Source organism: Lithobates pipiens, unplaced genomic scaffold (assembly GCF_037356315.1).
Source record: "Lithobates pipiens isolate NorthernLeopardFrog02 unplaced genomic scaffold, aLitPip1_a1.2 Scaffold_23, whole genome shotgun sequence".
In the NCBI taxonomy this organism is placed as follows: domain Eukaryota; kingdom Metazoa; phylum Chordata; class Amphibia; order Anura; family Ranidae; genus Lithobates; species Lithobates pipiens.
The window spans coordinates 215,847,247-215,859,539 of NW_027507785.1; the positions used below are offsets into that span (position 1 = coordinate 215,847,247).

Here is a 12,293-nt window from a genome sequence, read left to right on the forward strand (position 1 = left end):
TTTAAAAAAATAAGAGGTCAGATAAAGGCATTATCTAACAATTTATACAAATTAATAATCTGTAATACATTATACTTGAAGGAAACTTTCACTAATGATTTACTGACTAAAGTAATTATGTAGCAAGTATTCTTAGAGTGATCAGAATTCTTGATCTGCAAACATTTTCTGACATTTTCTGACTGAATCAAAGAGTACAGAAGCCTTTGAATCTGAATGACAGCCAGACTCTCCATCAAAACATGTAGAAAAAGGCTGAGCAGTAAAGCTTGGTTTGACACACTGGTGTCAGAGGTAGGGGAGACTGAACAGCAAGAAAGATTTAACTACTAGACTTTGCTGCACCTTTTTAGTTGGTACTGCTCTTTAAAAGGTAACATTGCGATATAAAGCAGGCAATTAAAAAAAGTCACAAAGGATTCGGTATTGAAAGAAAAATACCCATCTAAATCATATACATCTAAATTAACTACACAGGAAAATGACATACAGTTTGTAGCAAAGTTGATCAACCTGATAATTTACTTTAACCAGTATGTGGAGAATCACTGCAATCACACAATTACTAAAAGTAATAACCATGAGGAAAATAATGCAAAGAAGCAAAGTGGGAAATGCTGAAAATGTTCATCAGATATTACCCTTCAAAGACACCTAAAATCAAAGATAAATTAGACTGTGTTTCTAGGTATAAATCTTTTAATGCTGATTCAGAGTAATAAAAGCCATTCATCCAAATGGTAGTTGGGTCACCGTTTATGGTAAACCCCAGCAAACATCACTCCACAAAAGGTACAATTTTTAAACTATTATTTCTCAACACATCTCACAGGATGCCAACTATGTGCAACTTCATGCCTTTGTCCTGGTAATTTGGGCTCAGCAAACATACCTGTGGAGATTTAACCCCTCTGTATTCTATTACAGGTCTCCACTCTCCACAAGTCAGCTTCCCAATGGTTAAATAGAAAGGAAATTGGGACTTTAAAATGAAGCAGCTGAAGTGTGGGTGGGAGGTCAAAGAAAAAATAATTTAATTGAATTCATAATAATGTATAATACAGAGTAAATTCATATATATACATACATACATGTACAATTATTGGGCACAAAATATGTTTATGAAGACATCAAGGTGTATGTAAAGACACATCAAGTCAAAAAGCATCTGTGAACAGTAAATAGTATGTAGAACAACACCATAGCCTAAAAGTGCCTCAGGGCGACATATCTGGTACCTATGTTTATAATCGCATAGTGTAAACATAAATGTACTGAAGTAATATTGGTGACAACGTCAGGACGTAGTAAATATCACTGTAGCATCCAATGTAGCTTGACGCGTTTCGTGGATGTATCTCCACTCATCAGGAGCAGATGCGACAGATTCCTGTAAAATGTATAAATATGGTAAACCACACTCTGTATAGAGGGGAATACAGTGCCTTGTGAAATTATTCGGCCCCCTTGAACTTTTCAACCTTTTGCCACATTTCAGGCTTCAAACGTAAAGATATAAAATTTTTATTTTTTGTGAAGAATCACCAACAAATGGGACACAATTGTGAAGTGAAACGAAATCTATTGGATTTTTGAAACTTTTTTAACTAATAAAAAAATGAAAAGTGGGGCGTGCAAAATTATTCGGCCCCCATCGTTTTGCATTGTGGGCAAAAAGTTTGATTTTGGTTTCATCTGACCAGAGCACCTTCTTCCACATGTTTGGTGTGTCTCCCAGGTGGCTTGTGGCAAACTTTAGACAAGACTTTTTATGGATATCTTTAAGAAATGGCTTTCTTCTTGCCGCTCTTCCATAAAGGCCAGATTTGTGCAGTATACGACTGATTGTTGTCCTATGGATAGACTCTCCCACCTCAGCTGTAGTTCTCTGCAGTTCATCCAGAGTGATCATGGGCCTCTTGGCTGCATCTCTGATCAGTCTTCTCCTTGTCTGAGCTGAAAGTTTAGAGGGACAGCCAGGTCTTGGTAGATTTTCAGTGGTCTGATACTCTTTCCATTTCAAAATGATTGCTTGCACAGTGCTCCTTGGGATGTTTAAAGCTTGGAAAATCTTTTTGTATCCAAATACGGCTTTAAACTTCTCCACAACAGTATTACGGACCTGCCTGGTGTGTTCCTTGGTCTTCATGATGCTCTCTGCGCTTTCAACAGAACCCTGAGACTATCACAGGGCAGGTGCATTTATACATAGACTTGATTACACACAGGTGGATTCTATTTATCACCATCAGTCATTTAGGACAACATTGGATCATTCGGAGATCCTCGCTGAACTTCTGGAGTGAGTTTGCTGCACTGAAAGTAAAGGGGCCGAATAATTTTGCATGCACCACTTTTCAGTTTTTTATTTGCTAAAAAAGTTTAAAATATCCAATAGATTCCGTTCCACTTCACAATTGTGTCCCACTTGTTGGTGATTCTTCACAAAAAATAAAAATTTTATATCTTTATGTTTGAAGCCTGAAATGTGGCAAAAGGTTGAAAAGTTCAAGGGGGCCGAATACCTTCGCAAGGCACTGTAGATACAGTACATAAAGTGCTTTCAAAAGAGATTAGCCAAGCATATCTACCATCCCCGGCAGCGAACGCAGCAAACAGCAACTGGCCCATGGTGAGTCGGAGGCACAGATCGCCCCCCGGGAGCTGAGGCGGCATATTTGGGCAACGGATGTAGTGAAAAATGCCTGGGTGTGAAGATGAATTCCATGTACTGACAGTGCTGGTATATGGGTCGTCAAATAGACGTATCTAAAACCGAATGTGTAAATGAACGTTAAGTGAACATGTAATAGGGAAATATTAATGAACTAAAAGTGGTAATAAATGTGTGGGGTGAATATAATAGGTCTGCGAAAATATAATAATAATGAAAAATAGTGTATGGGAATAAAAGTGTCTAAAAATAAAATGTGGGAAGGGTGTTATAACAATGTGAGTGTGAACTAGAAAGTGATGTGTAAACATATATGTTGGTTGTGATGTGCCTGCAAAGGTATGATAAAGATGAGAGATGTGGTGAAAGTGTGGGGTGTGTGATAAGTGAGCCTGAGTGGAAGGAGTGCTGAGTAATGTCATAGGAGGGTAGAAACATAAAACAAGTGAGTGTGTAGTGTAATAAAAAATTAAATAAAATATAGGTAGTGTAAAAGTGGTGGGCAAACAACATAAAAGTGACAACCAAAGTGAACCCAGGACCAAATTGCACCTACCCGATTGCTGTAAGCCATGCAACACCCAGTAAAAATTCAACTGGTGTGCAGGAACCACAGAAGGAGACCGGCTGCGTAAACAGCCATCTCCGACTGGGAAAGCCCAAATACAAGCCACCAGCACCACGTGCGTGAGCCGAGGGGGGGAGGGGCACCGACACTAGAGCAGATGGAACCGCCCAGCGATTGGCGCCGACCAACGCCCCCATTAAGGCCACGCACTTAACGTTCATTTACACATTCGGTTTTAGATACGTCTATTTGATGACCCATATACCAGCACTGTCAGTACATGGAATTAATCTTCACACCCAGGCATTTTTTCACTACATCCGTTGCCCAAATATGCCACCTCAGCTCCCGGGGGGCGATCTGTGCCTCCGACTCACCATGGGCCAGTTGCTGTTTGCTGCGTTCGCTGCTGGGGATGGTAGATATGCTTGGCTAATCTCTTTTGAAAGCACTTTATGTACTGTATCTATTCCCCTCTATACAGAGTGTGGTTTACCATATTTATACATTTTACAGGAATCTGTCGCATCTGCTCCTGATGAGTGGAGATACATCAACGAAATGCGTCGAGCTACATTGGATGCTACAGTGATATTTACTACGTCCTGACGTTGTTACCAATATTACTTCAGTACATTTATGTTTACACTATGCGATTATAAACATAGGTACCGGATATGTCGCCCTGAGGCACTTTTAGGCTATGGTGTTGTTCTACATACTATTTACTGTTCACAGATGCTTTTTGACTTGATGTGTCTTTACATACACCTTGATGTCTTCATAAACATATTTTGTGCCCAATAATTGTACATGTATGTATGTATATATATGAATTTACTCTGTATTATACATTATTATGAATTCAATTCAATTATTTTTTCTTTGACCTCCACACTTCAGACACTTCATTTTAAAGTCCCAATTTCCTTTCTATTTTGCCAAATAATGGGATGGAGGCGCTAACCCGTGCCTCATTTAAAGTCCCAAACTGTCTATTGCTTCCCAATGGTTTTCCTCCAGTTTCCGTTTGCCAAGCACCAATGCTTATTCCAATAATCAAGTCAGATAAAAAAAAAGGTTGCCAGTAATTATTTGCTATTGTCCACTGCCAACATCAGGAGTTATATGTAAATTAATTTATTTACAAATAATGTATTTTAACGTGTTTTCATATGGTCTATGCCCCTTCATCAAGGAATGTCATCTAACATGATATTTCTTAAATTTAAAGTGGATCACTGTGGGACTGAATTCCAACAGTCATGTTTACAAAGTTTTACAATGAACTGTGACCTAGGCACCAGATGACATGCTTTTATTACTATGGATAAGTATAGAATCACAAGTATAGTATACAGTTAGAAGCACAATCTATTTTCCTTTAATTTCTAATGAAGAAAATGTATATTTTTACATTTGCAGAAGAACGAATATTAATAATTGAAAAAAATAGTAATACAATTATCTGCACAAAGGATTTGGAGGTCCTCTCACTAAAGCCTAGTACACACTACTACACCACACAAACTCACAGCTCAGGTCAGAGATTCTGTACTAATGATCTGATATTAGTACAGCAATCTCCCCTGCTCTGCTATTGTTTTCTAAAAGGGGACAGCCCCACCACAGAACACTCCATATTGAGAAACAAACAGAGGTTGTTGTTATGCTAATTTATGGACTGCTATGTTGATACAGTATATATGGCTGTAAGACTTTCTAAGTCACTGAGCTGCAGCAAGTATGCAGATGAGGATTTTCAACTTTATTCTGACTACACTAGCTGCATGCTAGCTTTGAGTCAGTAAATTGTAAAGAGATAACCAGAGATGACCAAGCATCTACTATTTTCAGAGGAAGTCAACAATGGTACTTCCATATTCCTCTGTGTACTGCTTTGCTTTACAATGATGTGGAATCCCTTTGTGTATAAACAGCTACACAATATACCATTGTAACTTACCTGGTCAGTTCTCCAATAGAATTCTTGAAATAAATGATCTCTTCTGTGAGACTTCGGTCCAGAGCTCGCTGTGCCAAGAGGTCATTGTACAGGCTTAGTACCTGGTGGGGGATCTTATCCAGTAAGGATACATATCGTTGTCTACAAAAGCAATACACAAAATATCAGTGGGTTTATGAATGTTTTTAAATCTTGCTACATTACTCAACCTCAACTTCTCCCATAGGCAGAAGCATTGTGAGTTCATCTTCAGTTACCACCTTGCCAAATCAGAATTCATATTGTTATGTAAAACCATACTAAAGGAGAGTTGGGATTCTACCAGGCATGTGCTGGCAGGGGCCAGCACAGAGGCGGGTGGAGATAAAAAGGGGCAGGCACCAAAGCAGAGCAGATGGGTGACAGTCAGTAAGGGTAAAGAGTCAGGGAGGACGGTCCTGGGCTGTAATATCCCAATGAGTATGACCCCTTGAGTGACATTGGTGAAAACAGTCAGGGACCAGCGCTGCTGGAGCTGAGTGACTCCCCTAGCTGCCAGGAGAATAACTCCTCCAGGTCGATCAGAAGTAAAGCCAAGGGAAAGGAAAGAGATTCCGGTGATAGGGGACTCAATTCTTAGAAGGGCAGAGAGAGAAATCTGTCACAAAGACCTGAAGCGCCAAACTGTATATTGTCTACCAGGCACTCGGGCTCGGCACATCACGGAACCTGTTGGACAGATTACTGGGAGGGGCTGGGGAAGACCCGGCTGTCATGGTGCACGTTGGCACAAATGACAAAGTCAGAGGAAAATGGAGTGTCCTAAAAAACGATTTTAGGGCTAAATTGAGGAAAAGGAAATCCAAGGTCGTATTCTCAGAAATACCACCGGTACCTAGAGCCACAACAGAAAGGCAGTGGGAGATTAAGGAAGTAAACAAGTGGCTGAAGAGCTGGTGTAGAAAGGATGGTTTCGGGTTCCTTGAGAACTGGGGTGACTTCTCAGTCAGTTACCAGCACTATAGAAGGGACAGACTGCACCTAAATGGGGAAGGTACAGATCTGCTGGGAGTGAAGATGGCCGAAAAGTTAAAGTGGCTGTTAAACTAGGCGAAGGGTCCAATGGTAGAGATAGTCAGCATGGAACATATTCCAGAGGGCAGCATTGGGGGCATTAGTGGTAGGTTGACTAAAGCACCTAAACCTGAGGTAAGTATAGTAACAAGTCCTATTTGCAACTCCAGATCATCCAAAAGGGAGATAATATGCGACTGGTCTAAACCCTATGGCATGTTCACCAATGCCAGGAGTCTGGCGGACAAGATGGGAGAACTAGAGCTACTGTTGTACAAGGAGGATTTAAATTTTGTAGGAATTACAGAGATTTGGGTCGACAGCTCTCAAATTGGCTGGCAAGCATTCAAGGGTATTCCCTATATCGCAGGGATAGAGATGGTAAAAAAGGGGGGAGTGGTATGCCTGTATATAAAAAATGATGTACAAGTGAATGCGAGAGATAACATAACTAAGGGAGTAAGGGAGGAGGTGGAATCCTTATGGGTAGAGCTACAAATTGAGGAAATTAAAAGATAAAATAATACTGGGGGTATGCTATAGGCCCCCTAATCAGAGGGAGGAGGCAGAGGCAGACCTACCATCACAATCTGGATTAGCGGCAAGAATGGGAAGTGTCATTATAATGGGGGATTTCAATTATCCAGACATAGACTGGGTGAAAGAACCGCGCATTCATCTAAGGCTCGCCAGTTCCTAAATGTCTTGCAGGACGATTTCATGGGTCAGAGGGTAAAGGCACCAACTAGAAACAAACGTTACTAGACCCACTGATTACCAACAATATAAACCTGATCACAGATGTGGAAATACAGGGCAATTTAGGAAACAGCGATCACAGGTCAATTAGTTTTAGTATAAATCACACAAATAGGAAACATAAGGGGAATACAAGGACACTGAATTTAAAAACAGCCAACTTCCCTAAACTATAAGCCCCTGTACACACGGTCGGACATTCTGCCAACCAAATCCGTTGGATTTTGTCCGACGGATTGTGTCCGACGGATTGTGTCCGAAACTGTTGCATACACACGGTCGGGCCAAGTTGTTGGATTTTGCGGTTGCCAAGAATGCGGTGACGTAAGCCATGTACGGCAGGACTAGAAAAGGGAAGTTTGGCACCACGTCCGGCACCCTTTGGGCTCCTTCTGCTGATCTCGTGTTTTAGTAGAAGTTTGGTGAGAGACGATTCGCGCTTTTCACATTAGTGATTCTGATCGCTACTGCTCTTTGGTTTCTGCTTGTCTTTGCGTATCTGATAATCAGTGCGTGCAGTCATTAAGTATTTGTTTCTCATTGTGGACTATATCTTGGTATAGTACGCTTTGAAAGGCATTTTTTATTGTCTGCTTGCTTCTGCTATTCACTTCGTTCTTTCAGGCCTTGCTGTTTATCGGTGCTTTCTAGTGTCCGTTCTGACCAGCCGACCATTTTCAAACCATGTTTCGTCTATGTACTCGTCGTACAGTTTGTGCTGTGCAGGGGCTTCCTGTTGGGGTTCTTAGTTTGACACAAGCCCGGTCCATGAATAGGGAGGGGAGGCGTTTGTGGATCAAGAATTGGTTGCGCCAGCGTCACCAGTTCTCGCACATGCCTTTGCTCCGTGAGATCCGCAAGAATAATCCTGATGATTTCAGGAATTATCTCCGGTTGACGGACCCTGTTTTTCACCGTCTGCCGGCTTTGCTGACCCCTTATATCACCAGGCAGAATACCTGCATACGGCAAGCCATCACTCTGGAGCAGAGGCTCATCGCCACGTTGCGCTACTTGGCGACAGGGAGAAGCCTTCAGGACCTCAAGTTCTCTACAGGCATCTCCCCCCAGGCTCTGGGGATCATTATTCCAGAGACCTGTTCTGCCATCATTCAGGTCCTGCAGAAGGACTATATGAAGCTAAGTTTTATCCTGTAACATCACATTCTATGTATTTCATGCTTGCTAATGTCTTGCATTTCTTTCCTCATTCCCTAATTACCATCATTGCAATATGCTCTAATTCATATACTCTGCCCCTTTGTCCTCAGGCATATTTGCCTCACTAACTTCCCCACCATGCCCTTCTTGGCCCATCAAACTATAGTCTAGTCACTTACCAATGTCTTTTGTCCGCTCTATAGTATTGCTTTCCCCTAAACACCCCCTAAAATGTCTACAAATGTGATGTGTGTGCTTCAATTCATGCAGAGTGACATTTTTTTTTTTGGGGGGTTGTGCCAAACTCATTAAGAGCCCCCCTCCACCCAACTGCTAGCTCAGCTGATAGCAATCCTCTATCTGCTGACTTTACCAAACCCAATACACACTATACCTACCTTTTTGATGCTCACATTTATGGACGAGTTCACCTAAGCATGTAGTGCAAGGGCCTGCCTCAATACTTTCAAATGCAATTTTTTTTTTAAACCTATTAATTATCTTGATATATAATAGCATAATGTCAAAATGTGCTTCCATTATGGTTTCTTTTTGGTATTATGACACTTCTTACCTGTCCGATGGGCTGCCAATAGTGTAACTATGGAGGGGCTTCCCAAAGTAGCGCACATTATTTAGCCATTCAGCTCTCAATCAAGTGGATAGGGTTACCTGTCCTAAACCAACATTTTTGGTAAAAATTAGTATAACATTTTGGGAACTGAGTATTTAAAGCCTAAAGTATGAGGTCTCTTATGACAGTCATCATCCCCCCCATCTGATGGGCCCTTGCTAAAAAATGAGGGGGATGGGGGGGTGATGACTCTCATAAGGGGACCTCATACTTTAGGCTTTAAATACTCAGTTCCCAAAATGTTATACTAATTTTAACCAAAAATGTTGGTGTCTTCAATGCCACAGGAATGGCAGACTGTGGCCTCCCACTTTGCCAGTTTTTTTCAAGTTGTGCCTTTTTCACCAACAGTGCAAACCCAAGTTCAGAGCGAGATGAGGGGATAGTCTCTTCTTCAGATAATCTCATTATGTTGTGGGTCTGCTACACACACACCTTGTTTTTGTAACTAATGTATGTAGTGCATTACTGACCAAAATCGTGCTCATTTTCAGCACCATGGCAGGAAAATGGCATCATTGTCAAAATTTACACCTCACTGTGGGTGCTTTTTAATAAAGGCACATCCACTATGCACTACAAGTGCACTGCAAAAGTACACCTGAAACTGCACTTGGAGTGCAAAGTGGAGTTTCCTTTAGTAAATCACACTCCTTCTCAGCACAAACTTAAATTTTACTCATAATACATTTTTTGCACAATGAAAAAGGAAGCCACACATTGTTGAGAATTAAACTTTTTAATACAAGCACATTCACATGTGCGTTTAAAAAAGGTTTTTACAACAAACCAAGAAATTGTGTGTATCAAAAACAGAGTTTAATCAGAATTTTGTTTACTTGTTGTTTTTGTGTAAACAGGCATGTATCAAACCGTAAAATACAGAACACAGGAACTTACAAAGTTCAACTTTGAAAAGTGAAGACAATATCAGACATGAGCATGTACAAACTGGGCTGATATTGCCTTCATCACATGGGGTGTGACCCCTGAAAATTCAAAATTTGGAAGATGCACACAGTGTGTCAACATGTGCTATCTCCCATCATGGGGGATCAATATACATGCTTTGGGGCTGCCACCCCTTCATCTCAGACACTTTACACAAAACACGTACATTGATCCCCCATGATGGGAGATAGCGCATGTTTACACACTCTGTGCATCTTCCAATTTTGGAATTTCGAGAAATACTAAATTTTTTGTTTCAAATATCAAAAATAAAACCCTATCTAGTTTTTTGTGTTTCACACTCTCCCCAAAACATCCATGATGTTCTTCATTTTATTTTTAACATCATTGAGGTTTTGCTGTATATTTTCCAAATCCCGATTGCACCCCATTATCTCCCCAATCAGGATCTGGGCACTTTCATTGGTAAAACGGGAATCTTCTTCCACATCACCTACAAAACAAAGCAAAAAAACACACCATGTAATCAAAATATGGTGACATACATTGATGAGCTTACCGGAAGCTGTGTTCTCCAACACTCACCTGTTGTGGTGACAACTTGCCCAACCTCCACGATCTCTCCTTCCTCCTCCTGCTCCTCTGTTTCTGCTTTTGGAAGTTGGCCTTCTTTGGGAGGGGTGTGGTCCCTGGTGTCCTCATACTTGCCGAGTCTTCTCTCCCCTATGAGAATGTAAACAAAGAATAATTAACACACAGAGGGCAGAAATAGGAATCTGAAACATTGCTTGGAAGTGTTGTACAATTGTGTTTTTTGGCCGAGTTCCAAGGTGAGAACATTATTGTGGACACTTTGTTAAGCTGGAATACTTCCCTGCAGAACGATGTTTCTTATGAACGAATGAAACCATGAACTTGAAAGTGGCCATTTTAACAACATGAAATCAAAGCACATGGAGCAGTATGCAAGCAAGAATAATCATATGAACACACAACAACTACTTACTTTTTTTAAGAACACGCTTGATCCTTAGGTACTGCTCGTGCTCCCTCAGTTTCAGGTCTGACCAGCGTTTTCTCAGTTGATCCTTGGATCGTCGTACCCCAAAATTCTTATGAAGACTCTTCACAACTTTAGTCATGATCTTGGCCTTTCTGATATTTGGGTTTGGGTAAGGTCCATACTTTCCATCATAGTTGGTCCTGTTCAATATGTCGAACATCTCCAACATCTCTCCAAAAGACATATTTGAGGCCTTAAATCTTGTCTTCCTGGATCGGGACGTTTCAGGCTCCGGGCTTTCCTCACCCTCCTCCTCATAAGTGGAACTATTATTAGTGCACACCTGCGTTCTCTCCGCCATGTGCTCTCCCCACTGCGCCGGAAGCGAAGGGGCGGGGAATAGTCTAGAAAGAACGTCAGGGGCGGGCGTAGTTTCACGCATGCGCACTGTATATAAAACGCAACACGCGTGTATCGTACGTACGATCTGGGAAGAGAGTGAGGCGCGGACGCGACGAACATGCAAACGAATGTAAAATTTTAAACTTGGTGCTTCACTAGGCTAGACTGCTTTTATATAGGCTGATGTTGGGACAAGATTAGGAGGGTTTTTAATGGCATTATTTGTATTTGAGGGTTTGTCTTGTGTTGTGTCTTGCAGACAACATGGATCCATTCCACAACCCAAATTTTATGGGTCTATTCCTAGAATTCTACAAGGAGATGCCCTGCCTGTGGCAGTTCCACCACGAGTTTTATGCTGACATAACAAAGAGGAACGCAGCGCTGCAGAAACTGCTTTCTTTGGTGCGGATCATGGTCCCCACGGCAGACATGGCCTATCTGAATAGGAAAATTGTGGCCATGAGGATTACATATCTCAGGGAGAGAAAGAAGCACCTGGAGTCCTTGAGAGCAGAAGATACAGATGCCGTTTATTCCCCCAGGATGGTTCACTTTCAGAGGCTGCATTTTCTGGTAGACCAGGGGGTACCCAGGCCACCACTCAGGCCACCACTCTCCAGGCTTCCTTCAAGGCATCCTTCACCCCAAGCTGAGGCTTCCAACATCCAACCTGGGCCTTCCAGGCAGCAACATGTGGTGGGGCCCAGCTTGAGACAGGTATTGCATTGTTGAACATATTTCTTGTGTTACATTTAATGATGTTAACTAGATGTTCTTATTGATCAGTAAGTTGTGATTTCTCAAAGTGGTTTACATCTCAATAGACATTAGTGACCAAAAATGATTGGGACGGGAAAGAAAAATGCTGGGCTCAGAATGATAGTCTGTTCTATTTGGTAACATTCAATTATCAAAAGCCAGGAGCACAAAATAGTGTGATTGATGATCAAAAAACTAAAACTATGTTCCCTTTTCATACACAGGAAGACCTCATTTGGGGGGAGGCTGTGGCAAGTGGCAGCCAGGAGGTCGAACAACGCCCTCCTTCTCCTCCTCCTGCCCCAACTACAGGAGCCCAGCCACAGCCTAGAAGGATGCCTGGTGGGAAGTGCCGAAGGAAGACGAGAGAGTGATGGCCTGGGTTCAGTCTGGTCTGCC

General features: G+C 41.7%; 1 protein-coding gene across 2 annotated transcripts in view; it reads right to left on the bottom strand.

Annotated features, from left to right (window-relative positions):
• AXDND1 (axonemal dynein light chain domain containing 1) overlaps positions 1-12,293 on the bottom strand; it is a 162,418-nt gene that overhangs the window by 95,637 nt on the left and 54,488 nt on the right. For both annotated transcript variants that reach the window (XM_077452841.1, XM_077452840.1), the window contains exon 9: positions 5,209-5,349. In XM_077452841.1, coding sequence (XP_077308967.1) covers positions 5,209-5,349 — 141 coding nt within the window. The remainder of the gene's footprint in view (positions 1-5,208; positions 5,350-12,293) is intronic.